At 36.7% G+C, this 22,501-nt stretch overlaps 1 protein-coding gene across 1 annotated transcript; it reads left to right on the top strand.

The window, feature by feature from the left end:
• Positions 1 to 284: 284 nt before the first annotated feature.
• On the top strand, positions 285 to 22,312 carry SPI1 (Spi-1 proto-oncogene). Its single transcript, XM_017812747.1, has 5 exons — positions 285 to 405; positions 7,035 to 7,128; positions 14,428 to 14,615; positions 18,477 to 18,633; positions 19,311 to 22,312. The coding sequence occupies exons 1-5, from the start codon at positions 361 to 363 to the stop codon at positions 19,625 to 19,627; spliced, it is 801 nt and encodes a 266-aa protein (XP_017668236.1). The 5' UTR covers positions 285 to 360; the 3' UTR covers positions 19,628 to 22,312.
• The last annotated feature ends 189 nt before the right edge of the window (positions 22,313 to 22,501 follow it).

Genomic DNA, 22,501 nt, shown 5'->3' with positions numbered 1-22,501 from the left:
AGACCCAGGGACTATCTTCCTTCTACAGACATTTGATAAAATCAGGAACTTCACATACGACTTGGAAAGAAGGTCACCTCAGAACCTATTAGGGCAAACTATGAAAACTTGTTAGGGTCCTTTTCCTATCCTGAGATCCAGCACTGCAAAGAGACTTTACAGAGTCCGAGGATCTCAGCGGATCTCACTTTTTTCTTTTTTCTTTTTTCTTTCTTTTTTTTTTTTTTTTCTCAGCGGATCTCACTTTTTTCTTTTTTCTTTTTTCTTTCCTTTTTTTTTTTTTAATGTGATTTTTTTCAAGTCAGTTATGCTGGATGTTTGAAAACTGAATTAAGAAAAATACACTCAGAAGTTGGCTGAATGTTGCAAGCTTGCAAAATGGAAGGATTTCCCCTTATTCCCCCTGTGAGTATATTGGGTTTATTCCTAATACGGATCATTGGGCTCAGTAGAAAAAGGCAAAATAAACCAGGTATTATTATTTGAGAATATCTGTGTTTTGGTCTGTATTTGTAGTGTCAGGAAGTTTGGCTTAGGTCAGTCTATAAAACTAGTGACAACATGGCAGTGAAAGGGAAATTAACATTTCCTCCCCAAACTTGTATCTGAATTTGATCTCCATTTGTTTTCACAGATTAAATGTATGGTATTTTTGTACAGTACAAATATAGCAAGCCAGTAAATCTCTTTTCTTCAGTGTTGCCTATGTGATATAAAGCCAAGTCTTTCTTCAGATTGTAGTTATTAATTATCTGGAGTCTCTGATATAGTTTATGTATTTAACTGTCTACCAATCTGTGAAAGAAGAGTTGTTGAATGCTTATTTTGTGTATTGCGGATTTTAGAACTCTGTGCTCTTTGAAATGATGGCATTTTAGTTTTTAACTTCATCTTGTCTTGAACTGAATTCTCTTGAATTCACTTATCCTGAAAAAGTAATTTGCGGAGGAGAGGAAAAAAACACTCAGTCCTTATTTGGGAGTTTCAATGTTTTCTCTAAGGTATAAATTTTTCTGTGTGCTTATGAGACTGTTTTATCCTTTTCTTAACTCTGAAGCATTGTTGAACTGCTCTAGTTTATCTTATGGTGAGTTCAAAAATTATTATTTATGAAGAACATAATGTCACTAACCTGTTTTTCAGAAACAAACCTTAATGGGAAATCTCTAAGTAGAATGGATAAAAGAGGCCCTAACTAGATTTCATTAGGTTTGTAGAAGCTGAGGAGGTGCCAGATCAAGTGGTTTACTTGGCTTTTTATGTGGTAGATGACTTACAGCAATTGCTATACATGTGTCAGAGCACAGAAAAAGACAATGCAGTTTTTTTAACAAAAACTTGTATTGAGTTTTCTATTTGTCCTGTCCCATTTAATGAAGGCTAAATTCATATTTCCTTATCTTCCATCCAGAACAACGGTCCTTTGAATTCCTGTCATATTCGGTATTTATGCTGACTGAAAATATTTTTCTTTTTGTGGGAAACCCTTTATTCTCTCAGTTTACCATCAGTGTCTCTGATATTCTCTTAATTTATCATCAGTGTCCCTGAAATCCTCTATCTACCCAAAGGACAAGAAGACTTTAAAAATAATTTCTCTTTAGTACATGGAGTTGCCCAATAGACCCACTCTAAGTGCATCAGAATAAAAATCTGAAAAGAAACGGAGAAAATGAAAAAGTACACAGAGATTTCTCGATGTGTTGCTTGTTGGGCTTAAAAAATAAAAAAAATCAACATAAATCTTGTCCTCAACCACCCCAGAAATAAACATCTCCAGAAAATGAAAAAGTACACAGAGATTTCTCGATGTGTTGCTTGTTGGGCTTAAAAAAAAAAAAAAGCAACATAAATCTTGTCCTCAACCACCCCAGAAATAAACATCTCCATAAAGAAAAAAAGAAAAAAAAAAGGGTAATTTTATGTCCTTTCATTCACTCATAGACAATTTTTCTAGACTCTTTTTTTCAGTATTTAGTTCCAGGGCATATATTAAATAAATGGATTGAAAATCTAACACAGTTTCACTCCTATTCTAACCTGTGTTGCAATTAATATTCTGGCTGAACTCCTTTTGGATGAAAAATACAACAGGCAGTAAAAATACAACTACACCTTACAGAAGCACTTGATAGGGCAATTTAAGTTTTATTTTTGTGAATAAAATGTCCAAAAATTAACAATTTTGTTGTTTGTACTTTCAAAATTGCTTTAAGTGTGCTTTGGACACTGCCAGCTAGAGACCTACTTATTTGTGTCTCCTGGGGCTTTTTCAAAGGGGAGACATAGGCCTGTTTCTAGGCAAGGTTTTCTGCTGCAATACTTCCCTCCTCCACCCCTCCCCGTTCAGTTGAGGGTGGGTCTGTAACTGCCTTCCTCTTGACTATGCTAGGAAACTCTTACCCTTCACTTGGAAAATGGTTTAGGTTCATTATTTAAATGGTTTAGGAGTATTCTATCTTCATCTGAAAATTAGGAATTTTGTAAAGGGAAGTTCTGCAAACTGGCTCCATGTCTTCCAATGCATGAAGAACTAAGATGTGCTATGAGTTAAAAAATTATTAAGTCAAACACATTGACTTAAAGAGGGTCCCAGTTATACATGAATCTCTAAGTAGCCACCTTTGGCTACTTAGCTGTAGTCACAGCTTTGAATTAAGTATTTTTGCATGAGAGCAAAAATGCCCCACAGAAGTACTCTGTTCCACATAACTGCTTTGCCAACACGGTCCAGTGAGGCTGGCCCAATGAGTAATCATGCTAATATTTTTACTCATCTTCTCTAAAATAGTTATACTGTAATTTGTTTCCAAGAAAATACAGTCAATCTTGGCCTTAAAACTTGGCAGCACATCACTGGAAATTGTGTGAAGTATTTCTGAATCACGTGCCACTGAATAGTTATATCAAGGTAACAAAAAAAAGATCATCATTTAGTGAATTTACAATTGCCTGGAATCATCTGACAAAGTCTTGGTGAATAGCAAGAATTTTCAGACTGCTATTAAGTTCAATATATCTCTCTTAACCAATGCCAACCATGCTTTCTCTGAGTAGTTTTGTGGCTTTTCCCTAGAGTTTCAGGCAAAGATGGAAGATGAAGGCCACTCTTCATTTGTGAAAGTCTGTGACAATTATGAGTTCCTAACAAAGCTTTCTGTCACTCTTTTACATGAAAACAACTGATAGCTTCTCATCAGTCATATATTACATTGTAACATAAGCCATTCTTTGGTTTTTGTCATGGGAAACAAAACAGTTCAGTGTCATGGAAGTGCTATCAGTAAGATGATGAAATAAGTGTGTGGGTGGGGACTTCCAGAGAAAGAGGGGGCAAGTGGGTAAAGATTGGTAAAAGAGGCAACAACAGTACATGGAGAAGCCTTTTCTCTCTAACTAGAGAAAGAGTTTTTAATGAAACTTAAAAAAAAAAAGAACAACAACCCCCTATTAAAAAAAAACAGAAACAATTAAAAACAGATTATTGGAAATAGCTTCTCTAATGAATAGGAGAAAAAAATCCCACCTTCCCACAGGATAATCAGAGAGAATACATTCTATACTATCTCCTTTTACCACTATCTGATTAAGTTTTTGATAAACAATTTTTTAAATATTTAATATACCTCTTCCCCTGTTAGTTACTGTACTTTTGAAGATCAGACACCAAGATGGAAAATAGTGTCTTTACAAGTCATTTGTGTGGACAGATTGGTCCAGGTTGCATGACTTAACAAGGATATACACATGTCTATTTTATCAAATGGATCACTGCACAGAAAACTAATTCAAGGACAAAAATTCCAAGAATCCATACTAAAGATATTTTAAGCCCCAAACTTTCAAAACAGAGCTTATAGTACCCCAATGCCCTATATAAAAGCAGACTCTTAGATGCTGAGTATCTGCAACTCACTCTGCAGCCAGCTGGATCTGTAAATATTAAGTGAATCACTGTTTTAAGAGTCTATTTAGCACACCTTCCTTTAGCTCTAATCATTGAATACACATCTGAACTTGTAAAAGTAGTTTTTGAATGGTAAAATACTTCATTCTCAGCTCAGACTGTGAGACTTTATTGCCTGTTAATGTATATTGGTCTGAAATGGGGGAGTTGGAAAATCTTTAGGAAGAGACAACAAAGGAAAAATATAATTAGGAAAAGTCAAATATTATTTCCTGTGTCTAAAATGTGTATTTGTTATCTACTTTTGGACTGATGCTTGGCCTTCTCACCAAGCTATACTTCTGTAAAGATGTGAGTGACATACTTTGATGTAGCTGTGGAAATTTTAACAAATTAAGCCTAGATTGACAGGAAACTGATCCCTTAGGAAATTTGTTTACTTTTGGCTAAATAATTATCAGAGTTACAAACTTGGATGCATTTAGGTATGATATTTTTTTTTTAATAATTTCTGTCAGTTTCTAGTATTTTAGTTGAAAAGAAACAAAGATTTTTCTTTCAAACTATATACCTTTATACAGCTTTTTTAACCTCCATTTTTCCCAACTAATATCATATGCATTATCCATTTGGATGTTGAGGTCTCCCCTTTCATACAATATGAACGCTTTCCTTTGAGTTTTAACAAATTTACCATTCTGAATATGAAGGCACAAGTTTATATGTTTTTCAGGTTGGTGTTACTTAACAGGAAGTATATATTTATAGAAAGGAAATAGGGGAGTGGGTGAGCTAACTTGCAACGACAATGAAAAGTAGAAATTCCATTCAGAACTTTATCCTAAAGAGAGCAAACTACAGTCTCATTACTTTTTCTTGTCAGAGATCAGAGTACACCAAAGGTCGAAGGAATGGAGATGAGTAAATACATATAACCATAGAGAGAACACCAAGAAAATACGTAGAGAAAAGCCAGAGGCATCAGAGAGAACGCACATTGTACTGACTTCTTTGACTACCCCTCTGAAATCCGGAAAACAGCTTAGCATTAAATCTCTGTGTAGATGAAGGGCAATTCTATCAGAATCACATAGATTTGGAAATGGAGGCTGCGTCTACGTCCTCTGGAGACTAGAAATGAGAAGAGTCTCTTCACTGGTGTTCCTGCTGTGAACACAATTAAATGACAGTTTGCCCCTTTTCCTTAGTCTTTCCTTTAGATTGTCTTTATTGTGGGTTGTCATCTTCTCAAGATTGCCCCAAAGCAATTATCCATCACCAACAACTATATTTGGAGCTGACAGCTAGGCAATGGATTTTCTCCTGAGTCTTTGAATATTCCATGGATCTGATTCCCACTTAGTGTGTATTTTCTGGAAGCCATGAATTTTTAGACAATCTTACCAGTGCATTTTAATTATACATTAATACAGCACATGACTGCTACTAAGGATTAACCAAGGTCTAAAGTAAATCCTGAAAGTTTGGGGTTTTGTTTGTTTGTTTTTGTTTTGATTTGGTTTTGGTTTTATTGTTTTGGTTTTGGGTTTTTTGGGGGGGCTTGGTATGTTTTCTAATGTCTTAATCCTCAGAAAAAGACAATCTTTAAATTCCAAAATTCCAACAGAAAGCACTGAAGGAGTTAACCAGAAGAATTAAAGAAAGAAAAAAGTCTTTTCCTTTCGCTAGCAGCTTATCTACTACCTCCATCTGGATTTTAATGGCAGCTGCTACCTTAGGTTTCATGTTCTCAAGTAGGCTAGAGAAGGAAGAAAAGAGAAGCTTGCCTGCATTTCTGTCATGCTGTAACCATAGCATAAGCTTACAAAATGCAGATGTTCCAAAAATGAGACAGATTCATGGAGGGAGATAAAGGATTTGAGATATACAGATAGGTATATCAACATATTAACACAAAAAATATGTCCGTCATGTAAGTTATCATGTTGTTTTAAATATTTGTCCTTTAAAGTTAGTCATTAATAGAATTAAAATGTTTCTATTAATACCTACTAGAAATAATTTCCTTTCAAAAGAAAAAGCAAGAAGGTGTTTGAGTTCTCCTTTGCTGTTGACACCACAAGAATTTGTTCAGATTGGAAGAAAGTATTGTAACAAACTTAAGTGGACTAAAGTTTAACAAAACCCCATGGAGTACCTTGTCCTTCTCTAACTCCTCAGTCTGCAAAAAAACAAGAAGGAACATTAAGTGAAGCAATGAAACTGTGCAAAACTAATAATAAACAGATGACCTTTATTGCAACAACATAAGATCTTAATCAATATTCATACTGGAATACTAGGCCTGGGGAGAAAGAGAAGTGGGAAAGTAACCCCATATCACCTGTTCTAAGGAGATAGAGAGAACTTTAACTCTACAGTTAAGCATCCAATAGGTCACAACTCAGTATTTGCCCCACATTTGGAGTTTTTAAGCCTTCTCTGCACATATCTAAGAGCCCTGTGTAGTTGATTGGAACCAGCAAACATTTAGAGTTTATTTTGGACAAAAATCAAGAAAGAAAATGGTTTTATGCCCTCTATCAATGTTATTACCTGCATACAAACTGCCACCATTTAGTCAGACCTCCTAAAAATAATCAGAATTATATGTTTAGCCAAGTTTCAGCGTTCTCTTTTGTGTGTAATAATAATAATAATAATAATAATAATAATAATAACTATAATGACAACAATAACAACAATAACAACTATGACAATTATAACTATAATAATAACAATTTAAAAAACAATATAAATTTGCTACTACCAAAGAAAATATTTCCCTGCCATGCTGTGCCTGATGTTCACAAGGGCCCTAAACAGCATCCTCAGAAGGCCCGGGTGTGGGATATCAAGGACTTGTGTATTACCACAGGACAAGTTCTGCTACACAAACTGGGTGTCTTTTCTACTGGGATTACTCTTTTTCGTTTTTTTTTGTTTTCAAACCAGTGTTTGGTGTCATGCATTTTATTCCTGCTGATTCAAAAATACCTTGAAATCTCCCCTTTCTTTCCCTAGGCAATATAAAATGGGTTGACATCACCCCTTCACTAACTATGTGAATAATTTGGAAGAGATTTGTGTAAACTTATGGTTCTAAAAATTCCTCTTCTTTTTACAGCCCTCTGAAGATATGGTACCCTATGAGTCAGACCTCTACCGACAGCCCCATGACTATTACCAGTATCTCAACAGTGACGGAGAGAGCCATGGTGGTAAGTCAAAAAATATCTCCTTGGAGTAGAAAGGCTCACGGAAAACAGATTTAGGACATCCAAGGAAAGAATAAATTTTTTGCAGTGATCTATAATGTATAGACACATATTTTCAAATCAGAAACCAATGTTATTTTATTCCACTTAATGGTTCTGTTCCAACCCAGCAACTGCAACAGGGTTTCTCTGAAACAGAATTTTAGAAAGCACTCTATGATGCAAAGAGCTTCCAGGAAGATAGGATCTCATGATCTCTATCCTTCATTGTCTTTGCTGTATTTTTACTTTCCTCTGCAGATCAAAAGCACTCATCTTGTTTCACAACTCTTTGAGGACATGGATTTGCAATACTGTATTTCTCTTCTTGTGTTTCCATTTCCATTTCCTATCTGACTAAGGTCCTAGATAAACTATTTTTGCCTTTATTTTAATTAGATTTCTTTGGTATTTGGCCTTTTTTACTCCATATATTTCTTTCTTTCTTTTTAAGTCTTTTGCATGCTGCCACACCTAGCTTTAACTTTCACTCTTCCTCCAGTACACCCAAGTACTTCCTCTCTCTAAATCTATGTAAAACTTCCTTGTAGCTGTTTGTATGTAAACACAGCTCAGTATAAAAATGCCGTATAATTGTTTATTACTTCAATTTGTGTATGTGATTTCAAAGCTTTGGTGTCTATATTTTGGTGTTTTCTGGGCACTGCACTGGACTCTAAATCAATGCAGAGGTGAAGTCTTGTTTTGTGAATTTTGTCTCCTGTGAAATACAATGGTCCAGCAACACCACCCTGGAAATACCTGAGTCAATATTGACTCAGGAAGGAAAAGCACCGTTCTACTGTATTACTTGTCGCAGTCCCTGCAAATTCTGGAGTTTCCCTGAAAGACTCCCACTGATAGAGCAACTAGACCCATTTCTGTTTAATTTAACACATTAACTACTCACAGCATAGCACTGTTTTGCCTGTGGCAGCAGAAGCTATTTTAAGGAACAGTGAGTTACAGTAGAGGATTGTTCTGAGCATTCAGCTGAAGAAGATACCTACCTAAATTTGTTCTCTACATTGTATTCAAGAAATGTCAATGGCATTCTTAACACCTGGAGACAAAGAATTAATTCAGTTTTTATAAGTTATCTCATGGCATCTGTTAGTCACACTAATCAAACCCAGCAAATTCCGCATGGAAATTCAGGGTTTTTACATTATACCCTGTAGCTGTTTACACACTCATAAAATGAGGATAACATTGGTTATCTCAAAAGGTAATTGTGACAATTAAACAATAAATATAAAAGATGCCTTGTAGGAAAAAGCTCTGGGAAATAACTTCTCTGTCATTACATCTAGGCTACCTCTAGCAGAAACATCTCTTTATTTTTCATAATTTTATCATCCCCTCTGGTTTACTTCCCATTTTTCTGTTGGAAGGCTGTTCCTAAGGTACATTTCTCAGATCATTAACATGTTTTTACTCATCCTAATGAACACAATAAAAACTGAGTAGTTACCTATATGGGTTATAGTCTAAGCAGTACCTAAATACCCACTTTGAACAGAAATTTGTCTGTCCCCAAAGTTGTGTGCATTTGTCCAAAAGACCCAAAAAAACCCTGTTTAGTGTTTTAAACTCCGACAGTAAGTGGTTATGGAAGAGGCAACTTGAGCCCAGCCTGAGCATTTCAATCAAATTTTTATTTATGAAAGCAACCATGTTGTAGTTGGTTGTGTCTAAATATCTAATGTGCCCTATGCAGTCCTGCATTTCTCACAGTCCAAAAAAGCCATGAACAACCAAAGAATACAGATGAAGACTGAAAACCTTGAACTAACGCATTTTTCTTCTTTCTTATAAACACTGAAAAAGTGAACTTTGGCTTTCATTTTGTTTACATGACAGAAGTAGTGGATCTTGAGAAGCGCCATGCAGAAGAGCAGGAAAGGGACGCCACAAAATACTTTCAGAAATATGTACTAAGCATTCAGAGCAATGAGGATAAAAGCACGGTGATTGAAAAATGGAAGGGAAAAGGAATAAATAAAGTGCTGCAGTGACAGCAGTGAAAGAGACAGAACCTGATCAGATAGGGGGGAAAAGTAGAAAAAAGAACAGAGTTGTGAGAGAGGAGTTCAATTTGGGGGACAGTGAGATGACTGGCAATGCATAGAAAATAATTTTGCAGGTCACTCAGTAGCACTATGGACGTCAATGTAAAACTACCAGTTAATGTAAATAGATTATACTAGACAGAATAATACTTCTGATTATGCCGACAACGGACTGCTAAAGAAATGGAAAGTTTTCTGTAATCATCAGACCACCTCTCTCTCACTGCTAGCAAATTAATTTTGTGAAAGGGAGATGGCAACATCTTAATCTGTAGATCTGTGCTACTTGCATTACTGTCACTTTTCTCAAACACAATGCTGAAGGCAACCTTACTCCGTATTTACATGAAGAGGCACAAAAAGCACAAAACCAGTGTGCCACTAATATAATACGTAGGAAATCTTTGCCAGTAAGTGAACAATAGATTCAAAAATGCACCATAATATGTTCATCACCACAGGTATTGTGTGCAATTATTTTCTATACTGCAGTTTAGCTATTTTTTAAATACTGTAATAAACAGAGACACAGTCATGCAGGACAGAAGCTATTTCAAGTGATCATGTATTAGTCCATCACCCAAGCCTGGGCTTGTAAGTCTGTAAATGTAACACAGCATATTTTGTAACACTAATGCAATCTTAGTAATTACAAAATTCCACTGCTGCTTTGTCTCTAAGTTATTACTAAACATTATTGGTTTAGGAAAAATCACTTTTTGTACGAAGCTGAATGCTGACCCTTGTTCCTTTTGTTTCTAGCCTCATGGAACTTACTAGATCCCGTGATCTGGGGTTTTATTTTTGTCCCACCTCCTGGAGTAATATGATCATTTAAGAATCTCAGCTTTGATTTTGTTAGGATCCTGGCTCATGCAGAAGTGGAGGAAAGTCCAAACATGAGAATCTTAGTCTTAAATGCCATATGAAAGAGAGAAAGAATTCCAAACTTCACTAAAAAATCCCCTTCCCTCAAAGCCATTCTCATGATTTGTTGGGGTCTGACTCATAGGTATTTGAACATTTGGAAGTATTAAAATAATGAAGTTTGTAAAGTGGGAGTTAATGAGATCCTAATGTTATAGATAAGACTGGTGCCCTGCTTAGAAGCACAGCATTTCTCCCAAGAATGATTCTGTTCAAGACATTAATCAAGACATTAATTTTCCAGTGTCCTTCAATATTTTTCTCATTTCCTCCATGGGGTTTTTCCTTGACTTGTTTTTTCAGACGTTGGAACATGTAAGCTATGCAATATGGGACTGTGCAAGAAACCCTCTCCTAGTTCATCATGTGTTGGAAAATCTGTACCACCCAGGACAGAACCACCCAGAAACACTAGCCCAGCCCTCACAAGTACAGCCATGCCAGCAGTCATCTCCTCAGACAAGGCAGAGCGCTGTGCTGACAGAGCTGTTACATTTCCGGTTCAATAGCTGGCTCATGAATTTCTGCATGATTTTGCACTGCGTAATGCCAATTTAGCCTGTTGCTCCACTTTTATTATAAATACCTTCCTTAAGCTTATTTCAAATTCTAACTGCTGGTTCTAACATTATTCAGCTATTACAAGAGCAAAGCAATTTACAGTGATCAGAAGATAATGGAGAAAGTTCAGTCATGTTTTCTCACTCATGAAGTGAGAATCTACCTCTATAGTGAATATTAACACAATGCCTTTAGGTCCACTAATGCTTCCCAGCAGGCTAACATCCTCTCTGTCATGGGAGGGAGCTCAGAATCCGTGACTGTCCTTCCTCTAACCTTTCACTACATGCAAGACCAAAACAAACATGATCTCCATGTCTCTACAAAAGAGAATTTTTTTCACATCCTCTTTCACTTCACACGAAATGTCTCATAATGACTCCATTGTGTAGCTATAGCTTGGCTTTTAATGACATTTTCCTTTACCCAAAGAATAGACACTTTCCATTTCTATAATTTTTCTCTCCTGTCTTTTTTCTTCCTTCCACCTTCATGTTTTAGAGAAAACAATAGAATTGCTATGTGTTACTGATGTGACACTAACAAAAAACACAGAAGTAAATAGTTGCTGATAACTCGAATATCAGCAGACACAGATATTTAGATGATTTTTTTTTATATATTTTCATGTGCAATAACTTCACCACAGAGGGGCTTGTGAAGACAGATCTGGAATTTCTTTTTTAATGTTACTAAACCAATATTATTTTTCCTAAGCATCACTGGGAAATTATAAATGATTTAGGAAGAAGTATGGACCTTTCCTCCTGTCACAAGTTGAATATTTGGACAAAATTATGTTGAATTAATTTCTGACAGATTTATTTTGTAATGTAATATTATTATGTGATCACTTTAAGTCCTAAATGCAGTGTTAATAGTACTGTTATATTACTGTATTTTTACAGCAGCACCAAAATCCATCATAAAGAAATTTAGTAATGAATAGGGTAAATAGTAAATAGTGATTAATCTTAGTATGCATAAATAGTGTTCCATAGGTTAATTTATTTGCCAAGGGAAAAGTTTAAAAAGTTCTGGAGCAGCGGTAACCCTGTCATAGGCTTCAAAAAACTAAGAGGTATCTTACAGTATAGAAACACGACTGACGATAAAAGAATATTTTAGAAGAATCCAAAGTAGACCACTTGGAGCATGCACAGATACTCATGGCTATGCATGTTGGAAATGGTCTGTGTTCTCTCTTGACCACTATAGTTACTGCTGGTAAGAAATTCCACAGCTGAAGATCTACCATTGACAGCCTCAGAGACCTTTCCCTGGGCTTTGTCATCCTAACAATTCTGCATTGATCTCATTCTCTGTTATAGATTATCAATGACAAGGGGTCTTTGGGAATATACATTGCCATCTGACAGAGCACTTTCCGCACAGTGAGCAGAGCCAGATCATTTTAAGGAAGAAGAGTTTAGATTACTCCTGCAATGTATTCTCAACACTTTAGTGTGCAGAGTAACATGGTATATGGGGCCTCAGTGGTTGGCTCTACTTAGAGAAGTCTGTGGCAATTTAACACAGAAAAAACGCAAGTTAGTGTGGTTCAGTCTTCCAACTAAATGGAAAAATTGCACACTGAAAGTGCCCAAAGCTTCCTATCAAGACACAGCCTTAGACAGTCTATGGATTCAAACTCACACACTGACATTTCCTGGGTTGGTGCAGATGTGGATGTAAAAAATATCTGGGTTCTTTGCACCCATAAAACCCAATTTTTTACCAGAGAAACCAAAATTTTTCTCTAGCACTACAACATGAAGAAGTGCTACCGTGTACTGTAATTACCGTGCGGCTATAAAATTCATACACAGCGCACACAAAGTGCCACACAAAAAACCAAAGAAATTACAAAGTAATGCAGCCAGCTTCCTGAATGCTTTTGTAAGCACCTTTCTATCCATTTCTTATGCAGTGAGGTGATTTATCCATGAATCAGAAAAGCAGGAAGGAAAAAAATAATCCCTGGTGTCTTAAATTATCTGATAGAGCCTTCAAGTAAATTTCTACTGGTCTGAGCATAAAGGCAGCTAAAAGAATGCACAACTTTTTAGGTACAACTATTTTTGATACAAGCATATCACTGAGTTCCCTCTAAAGGAAGCCACATTCTAGTTACTCTCCTGCATTTCAAATCCTCAATGAGATTAAACTTAATTATTTGAAACATAAGTGGGGAAGGATGAGGAGATAGAAGTTGAAAGAAAGAATGAAACTGGTATTTCAGAAAAAATATTCATAGCATATTAGTGTCCAGATAATATCATACACAATAACATCATATTCCAGAATGAGACAATTGTTCCTCTATAAATTCAGTACATCAACACTTAGAGCACTGTGTTCAGTTCTGTTATCAGAAGGATGTCAGCAGCTGGGAGGGAGCTTGAAGAAGTGCACAAGTAAGATTAGAGTAGTGAATGTACTGATTTGTATTGAAAGACTGAGGCCTAAATACATGCAACTGGGTTAAGTGATAATTAGAAGGAGATTGCAAGGGTACATGACAGTACATGACCTGAAAACATGTGAAGGGTAGGACAGAAATTATTTATAATAATACAAGAGAAGAAAACTTGGAATAGTAAGGAATAAATTACAACTGCTATACTGAATACAATAAAGACATTTCAGCCAGGCATAAATGATGCAAGGAAAGTTAAACTATGGAAGGTTAGTTTCTACTTCAGTCAGAGCAGAGGACATGATGCTGACATTGATTTTAAAAACAGATTGCACATAAATGTGTGCACAATTAAGTATGCAGCTACTGTCTGTAAGAGAGAAATAGAATTTACAGTGCTCCACATTTCTTCTAGAAGATTTTAAATTTTGAGCAGCAAGTACGAAATTCTAAAAAATTTAAAGGCTTATGCTGAAGTAAAAACCCCAGAATCTAAAACTGAAAATTATATGGAATTTAGTTTCAAAGGTAAATGAATCAGGAAACAGGATGGTGGTTAAGTACTTCTTTATGGTTTTGAAAAAAAAATCCAAATTGTCACAGGAATTTCAAATATTCTGAAGAGATAAAAATGGTAGAGAAAAAGTCTGCATCAGAATTTAGCCACACTGTAAACAACATGCATCAGACTGCTATAAAAGTTTATCCTTTTATTTTCTAGTATTGCTACTTAAAAATGTGTGATATAACAACGTGATAACAGAAAATATCTAAAAAAGTGCCTTTTCTGCAGCATTCCTGAAATTTTGCTAGTACAGTAAAATAAAGACTGAAGATAACTGCAGAACAATCTTTAAATTTTTCCACCTCCTCATTTCCATGCATTGAGGAAGAGTATAATAAGAATATGACAGTATGTAAATCAGTAGAATTTGTTGCATCAAGATTGAAAATGTCTTGAAACTTGTTATGGTCTTTTCTTGAGAAAGTTGCCAACATTAATGTCTTTTGCATCTTGTGCTAGATTATCATTGAAATCCATCTCATCATCTAAGAGTATTGTCCTAATTAAAGTGGCCTACGTATTACTTTCCAGCCACAGGAACTGATGAGACTAGGAAAAGAAATTTTACAGGGATCTATACAGATTGTCACTGGAGACAGGTCAACAGGGATGGTGTGGAGAGAGCAGAAAGGACAGTAACAGGAGAAAGAATCAGTGAAATCCAGGTAAATGCCAAATTTCTTAATCTTGTAATGACAATCTATTTTTACTTTCTTTAGATCATTACTGGGAATACCATCCACACCACATGCACAGTGAGTTTGAGACCTTTGGAGACAACCACTTCACAGAACTGCAGAGTGTGCAGCCTCCTCAGCTACAGCAGCTGTACAGGCACATGGAGATTGAACAAATGCATGTCTTGGATTCTGCAATCCCAACCACACACATCGGACTCAACCATCAGGTATGGTTACCAGCACTTACTCAGAATTTTGGATGACAATTAATGCTAAGGAAAATAATGCATTAGGGGATGCATGCTCTTATATGAAAGAGATTGCTGAAATTAATTGCACAAATTCTTCCTGCACTTGATGTAAGACTCTTCATTCTTGGGACAAATGTGGTTTAAGTATTCTTTTTACCTAGATAATGAGAAGTCATGTTCCTCAAACTGTCTAAAAAGATAATTGCATTTTGTGGAGGTGTTTGGAATTTCAAATTTTTGTTTAATTTGGAATGAAAATCAACTGTTTTGTAATTCTGCAGATGAACTGGACCCGAGAAGCTTTGCATCATCCTATCAAGGGTAGCTGTGACTTCCGAGAAGTATTCTGAGCCTTGAAGCAGTAGAAAAGTTTTAAATATTTCCAAGCAATTCTAACAGTTTTACATGACTTGTGTTAGAAATGCTAACAAAAACAAGTCACTAGTAATTTTACCACAGGCTAAGAAGGACCCACTTGTACTTCTACATGGGAGTAAACAAGTCACAAGCCAAAACACACTGTCCTGTCTTTGCTTGGTTTTTACTTGAAGCCAGTCATTTCCCTGTATGAAAAAGATACATCATTATGCTGTAAAGATAGTCACCAAAGCACCAATGAATTCTCACTAATGCTGAAATTATAAGGGGTTCCATCATACTGCAAAGATATTGCGGGTGTTGAGATCACATTTAACTCTTGATCCTACAAGAAAGTGCCCAAAGTCATTTCTGGGAGCAGTAGAAAGCTGAGTGATCTTGTGCTAAGGAGTTTCCAAGGCTGGCAAGGTACACACAATGTCCTAAATACAAGACAGCGTAGAACTGAAGTCAGAGAAAAAAGCGTTTGCTGATTACAGTTCTGCATATAAAGGTACCGTTGCTGAAACTTCATGAGACAAACCGCATGCATGGAGTTGTCATTTGGGGTTTCTTTGTTCAAAGCAAGCTGAAATTGTATATAAATAGTGTATTAATCAAAAAGAAAGAAGAGAAAAATGGAGTGAGCAAGTTAACACTGTCCACAGGAAACTGGCTGCAAGCCTTGAAAAAATCAGGAATAAAATATAAGATGTAGATCAAACAAAGAATTAGGAACAGAAAATTACAAATATAAAAAATACTTCATGGAACAGCAGTCTGTGGAAAGCTTCGAGTCATTTCAGTTGCTTGATGCAACTACTAATACCTAATGACCAACCATTATCTCTGGCCCAAGGGCAAAGGATGAAAATGAGTCCCTTTATGAATGTCTTTGGAAGCACAACAGGAAAACAAGAGGGGGTGCTTCTGCTTATCTCAATTCATTCTACTCAGCTATCATCTTTCGTTTCAGGATGAAAGGCAGGGAACTAATTTTGTTACAACTTTCAATAAAGAGCACTGTGGTCTCTTTCTGCCCCACCCCACACAAAGCAGCAGATGTTAGGAGGTAGAATTCACCATTACCCTCCTTTTCCTTACCAGCTGGAGGCCTTTGGCTTTTTACTTTAGATTTCTTCCTACAGTAGCTCATGCAAATGGTACTTGGCATGCTCTGAGTTTTACCCTCCAATGTGTCTCAGTCACAGTCCCAGGCAAAGAAACAGAAGCAGGAAGCAAGTTTTAATCCTCCACTGAATTTGCCAGTTACTAACTAAACCCAAGCTTGTCATGCAACATCAGAATTAGAGTTTGTAAATAAAGGAATAACACTCAAATATATTTCTTCAATTTTCTGTTGATATCATGTTGTTTTGTGAAATCAAGTTTGAGGCTTAAGCTGCTCTTGAACAAGATTTCTTTAAAAAGTTTTGTTAGCCTGACAACAGGGGTCTCACAAATAATGATATAAGAAAAGAATATTAATTCTGGAGGCAGAATGAAAGAAAAAGTTGAAAAAACGTGAGAAGAACTTTAGAAAGAGGAAAACCTCACACAGGTGCCACAGCCCCTGAGACAACAGAATATGGAAAGTAGCTAATAGTTTCTTAAGTTTTCTTTCTCCAGAATTGCATTAGTAACCTGGCTCTTTCTAACACACTGACATGTCCTTTGTGACTCTGTGTAACATAACTGTGTGATACTGTATTGGCCTATGTTGAGTTTCAGGTGAAAAGTAAATGTAAGCAAAAATACAACAGTCGAGAAAAGCGGGGACAGCATGGGAAAAGCTTACTTAACTCGCCAGGCAGGCCTCTGCAACTACCTTTGCCTGTGAGACACTGTGCCCCTCCCTCCTCCACTACACTCTCCCACCATCCCACTCCACTCCCAGAAGGGCAGTTTCCTTACTCCCACACCACCTCCCAGAGCATTCCAGGTTTCCACAACCTTTTTATCTTCAGGGGCACCAATGTCTGTTCTCCTCCCCTGTAAGACACTGTCCCACCTTCTCATTCCCCTTCCCCCATGGCACTCTTCTCTGTTCCTTCCCACCCCTGAAACTGCAGCTTTTTTAACTGCAAAAAGCTAAAGGTGACTCTGTGGTGAGGGCTGAAGTTTTGCTCTTGGGGATCTGGCAGGAAGCTTACACACACTCTTGCCCAATCCTGCCCTTCCTGCCCAATCCGCTCCAGCCAATCTGCCGACTCATTAACCGCCAGCTGCTGCACCCCAAAACCAGCCCTTTGCACATGCCTTATTGGGACATTTTAAGCTGGTGCAAAACTCGTCTGAAAAGCACCACTCAGCAAAGTCCAACATGGGGTGGGCGGTGTGACTCATGAACACCCACTCCCCACTTCAAGTGCCTGAAGTCCCAGGGGAAGGGTACCAGGTTCAAGATATCCTTTCTCGGTGAAGGAAAAGAAAAGCAGTTCAAAAGAAGCTCACCTTCAAGGACTATTATCTGTCCCATTTCATTAAAACTACATTCTATATGCTGCTGGGTTTGGGGGATGTTGGCTGGTTTTTTGTAATGAAGGAATTGGGTTCTTACTCCCTGCCCCTCAGACTGATCTGTTTCTCATTATTATATAAGAAGCTGCCACAATTCGTAACAACTAGTTGCGATCCCTAGCAAACTAGATTGCAACTGAGAATTTACAGAGCTGAGGTATATTCCACACTACTCCTAACAACACCTCTGTATAAGGGCAAGAGAATTTAACACAAGAAAACTTGCTTGCTAGATTTGCAGATGAGAAATCCCCATTAATAGGGAATTTTCAGATAGCCACTCAGGAAAACAGAATGTGAGCCAAGATGGTGTATCCTTTATCTTAGTGTTAAGGCTATTCCCCTCCTCATGGGGGAAATTCAAGACAGAAAGCTGACAGACCTGTGTAACCCCATCTCCAGATTTGGATGCAGTCCTGTAGGGATTCAGTGCTGTCAGAAGGTAGTATGCCTGAGAAAGGAAGAGGACAACAGAGCTAAAGCCAGCCATACTAAGGCAGAACTGTTCAGCTCTTTCAAATTTAAAAGAATATTTCCAGAAGGACTGTGTTAGAAAATAGTTGTTCTCAAAAGCAATTTTACTCTGGGGATAAGCAACAGGGATCAGAAAGGCATTAGGTAGAATGCAAGCTATGGGGACATGTAGGGGAAGACGGGCAATATTACTTGCAAGGATATAACATATGGGAAAGTTCTGACTTTAATAACCTTATTCCTCCTTCCCTCTTTTTAAAGTGCTTCGTTGTACGTGTGTAAGTGTTGACTGTTATCTGAAAGTGTTTCTTAATTGGATGGTAGTTATTATAAATGTCAACAACTAAGTCACTCATTATTACACTAAACACTCATATACCTCTTATTTTCTCCCCCCTTTTCTCTGTAATTCTCTTCATTACATTTAATTCTGATGCTCAACTCTCTATCACTGTCTCCTCCCTCTGCTACTCTGTTCTCCAAAAGGTGTCCTATTTGCCCCGGATGTGCCTACAGTACTCCTCTCCACCTCAGCCCAGTTCTGATGAGGAGGACATGGAGAGACAGAGTCCCCCATTGGAGGTATCAGATGGGGAGAATGATGGTATGGACCCTGGGCCCGGAATTATGCATGGAGAAACAGGTCAGTGAAAACAGAGGGACTTTGTCAAGCCATGTGGTAAGCAGCTGTTATATTACCTTGATGATAATTAATAAAACTGTAGAACTGCTGTACTGGTGTTCTATCCCACTGCCATAGGTTTCCTTTCCCTGAGTCCTTGCACCCTTCTGTCTTCCTAATCTTTTACAGCCATAACTGTGTTTATATCTCATTTCTTCATGTACTCCCACTGCCTCCTTCTGCTTTGCTTATTCAGGCTTCCTGAATGGAAAGGGCTTTTGCTATTTCTACTCCAAATTCCATTAAGAGATGGGAAAACCAAGGCAAGAAGATCAAGCAAGAACTGATTTTAAAAAATATTTAGCTCTCTTTGCTCAGTACCTGAGAGTCACATTCTGTATAACCTACCAAAAATAGATTTAGATCAGTGTCAAAATAGCAACGTTTTTCAATTAGCTTCTAATTAGAAAATTAATTTCAGAACAAGGGTTTGGCCTTTGGAATTACTTATTCTTGCTTTTTCTTCTTGGTACATCAATCCACACTATGTCCTCACAGTGTTACACTGTTTATTGTTATAAATGCTGCAAACTGAAGAAGTTACAAGCTAGCTGAAACAGTTATATACTTTCTGCTGTTTCACCAGGAACTGTACACAAATCATAATGCTCCACTGGGTTTCTTTGACTCTCACACAGGCAGTAAGAAAAAGATACGTCTGTATCAGTTCCTTCTGGACCTTCTTCGCAGTGGGGACATGAAGGACAGCATCTGGTGGGTGGACAAGGAAAAAGGTACTTTCCAGTTCTCCTCCAAACACAAAGAAGCATTGGCACATCGCTGGGGCATCCAGAAAGGCAACCGCAAGAAAATGACCTACCAGAAGATGGCACGGGCTTTGAGAAACTATGGCAAGACAGGGGAGGTCAAGAAAGTTAAGAAGAAGTTGACCTACCAGTTTAGTGGAGAGGTGATGGGAAGGGGGGTCACTGATAGGAAGCATTATCCTCACTGAGGCCATGGGACCCTAAGCAAGAAAAATATTAAGACCTCCTGGCTGGATACCAGCAGAGGAGATGGACACATCTTTCTCTTTGCTTCCTGTGCCCCCTTCTCTGCCTTTAAACAGCCTTTACCATCAGATGTTTCTGGTACGAATTCCCTTCTTCAGCATCTGAGAATCCTAACCATGACAGAATTCTTTGCTTCCATCCTCCAAGTTGGACAGAGTTGGGAAATTTAAACAATGTACAAATATATTATTGTCAGGAAAGATTTTTTTTTTTTGATTGTATTGTAACTAAAAAATACAGCCGATGATGTTTTGCCTCCAAAGGTGGTGCTGTGTCACCCACAGTGACACCGCGATAGCTTTCAGCTTTCAAACTAGCATTAATACAGGCTCTGCCGCAGCTCTCAAGGCTAGAGAGAAGTTTGCAGATCTTGGAATGATACTCGTTCTTTTAAATAGTAATAACATGTACATATTTAATAAAATTAGATATAATGAAGTTCTGGTATTTGCATAATAAATGATTACTTCACAAACAAATCTTGCTCATTCAATTATGCAGGTATAGGTCCTCTGTGATGTCTGAATAAAAGGCACGCAGGGCTATAGGGCCTTTTCCATCTGTTGATACTTTTTAATTTACCTAGAAACACTGTCAGTGCTGTCAAACTCAGTAGAAAATATAATAGGTGAGATACAGTACTGTGAAAGAGACTACAGTACTGAAGTAAATTTAAATATACATAGATATATAGATATATATATTTGTCACTATTTTTTCCAGTGCAAACAAAACCCTACCAGTTGAATCATTTCTATTCATGTATACCAAGAATAGCATTTATAGCTCCGTCTGGTCTAACATAAGAATTAGCCATATTCTCCTGTGGTTTCAGTTATTTTCCTACTCCTGTTGCTTCTTCTGGCCTTCCTCCACAGTGATATCTTGATTTTAGCTTATGAAACTTTCCTAGAATTAAGTTGCATTTAATCATGTCTTTGCAGAATTTTAATACAAAAGGGTTTCAAGATTTTAAATGTGGATTTTAGTCCCTACAGTAAAACAACTGATAGTAATTAATAACAACTTCATTGTATAGATTACAGTCAAAATGCAAAATAAAAGATAACTCAATACCTGAGATACCATGGTAAATTTACCCAGTACATCTAAACATAGAAATGAAATTCAAGGTCAATCAAAGCTAAGAAAATTATCATTTTAAATTTTAACATTATTTAACGTATCTCAATTGTTTTCAAGCACCCAGAAATCAGGAAAACATCATGACTCTTCCAAAATATATGAGGTGAAATGAGGCAGATCTAGAATGAAGAGAAGGGTTTTGTTTAACAATATTGATATGCAGTACATCATGCCAAATAAGACAATTTGGAAGTCATAACTAAGTAACCTAACTAATTAACTTGAAATTTTTCAGAGCTTGCTCCTCACTGAAACCAAAAATCGTTGGCAGTGATGAGCTTTTTATAGACCTGAGTTCTCAAAACTATATCTAAACATAGTCAGTGTTATCTACACTAACAATCTCACTGTGGAAGTGAAAAGTCTGGTGACAGCATTGGGCTACAGTGTCTCCTTGGAGCCAAACAGGAAGAAGTTCCTGCTTAAAAAACATCACAATGTGCTACTTCCCAGTTCATAACCACGATAAATATATCGATCAACAAAAAAATTAACTGAGAGTTAAAAGCAAGTAAGGGCTTCAGAACTTTCTCTATCCAAGACAAGAATGACAAATAGAAATTACCTTTCATACTTATAAAAAATCTTGCAATTCAACTTTTAATTACTGGAGGATCATGTATACTCTCCTAGTCAAATATTTTTCATTCATCTAGGGTTAAGATAAGTCAAATCTATGAAACAAATAAAGAAGATATTTTTTTTCTAAAATTCCACTGGAAAAATTTACCTCCTATAAACCACATCTGCATCCATATTGCAATTTTAGGATGGAAGCTGAAGACACTGAAGGCAGCTCTCAGAAGACTAGAACAACACTCAGCACTGACATAATATAGGTTTCTTCAATGCTGAACTAGAAACTCAGGACTTTTCTGCTTGGTATTGATGACTCTCCACCACTGACTTGGAATTAGAAAGAAATAAAAGACATTTGCACTCATCAGACTTGCAGATATTCAAGAAAACTAGAGTAATAATTCCTCTCCTCATAAAAATATCTTTATCACAAACATAGCTTGAAAAGCAGAACTGATCCTTCTCTGACGCTATAATTTGGAAGAGAAGGATCATTTCCTCTTGCAGGAAAACTATGATAACTGGAAAGAGTCAAATAGTGAATTAATTGTGGAGATGCTTAGGACATCACAAAAGCAATTTCAGGCTTATCAAAAGCTTTCTAAGATCAATGACAACTACTTTTCCATTTTCTTAGTAAGTCTTGCATAAAAACCAATTAGATGCTAGATAAATAATACAAAATTAAAATAAGCATTCAGACAGAAACAACAAGAACTTTTAAATGAGTTATTTGAGCACTGTGTATTAATATAAAATGTTAATTTAGAGCATCTACTTGTACTTGAATTATAGAATTTGCATTTCATACTGCTTTTGACCACAAGTAATGTGTAAATTGAAGAATCTGAGAAAAATATTTCGGGGGCAGTATTATTTATAATTAAAACTTTTTAAAAATACTATTAATATACTTTAACAAGCAGGTTTAAAATTTTTGTAATTTCCAAAGTTGGAAACTTTTTCTCTTCCTCTTGTTAATACTTTGAAATACTGTTTCTAAAAATATTTACTCCCCATCTGTTTCTGGTTAGATTTTTCATCTGTGGCATAAAGAGTGAATAATCATGTGTTGCAGCTGTGAAGGAGAC

This window comes from Lepidothrix coronata, unplaced genomic scaffold (assembly GCF_001604755.1).
Source record: "Lepidothrix coronata isolate B3197 unplaced genomic scaffold, Lepidothrix_coronata-1.0 Scaffold1, whole genome shotgun sequence".
NCBI lineage: Eukaryota > Metazoa > Chordata > Aves > Passeriformes > Pipridae > Lepidothrix > Lepidothrix coronata.
This window is presented reverse-complemented; position numbering and strand designations above follow the sequence as displayed.

What these genes read in the sequence shown, in the direction of transcription:
- SPI1 (XM_017812747.1), top strand. Translation starts at nt 361, where the DNA reads ATGTTGCAAGCTTGCAAAATGGAAGGATTTCCCCTTATTCCCCCT. An exon ending in GATTTCCCCTTATTCCCCCT is followed by an intron (nt 406 to 7,034) that starts GTGAGTATATTG and finishes TTCTTTTTACAG; the next exon opens with CCCTCTGAAGATATGGTACC. An exon ending in TGACGGAGAGAGCCATGGTG is followed by an intron (nt 7,129 to 14,427) that starts GTAAGTCAAAAA and finishes TACTTTCTTTAG; the next exon opens with ATCATTACTGGGAATACCAT.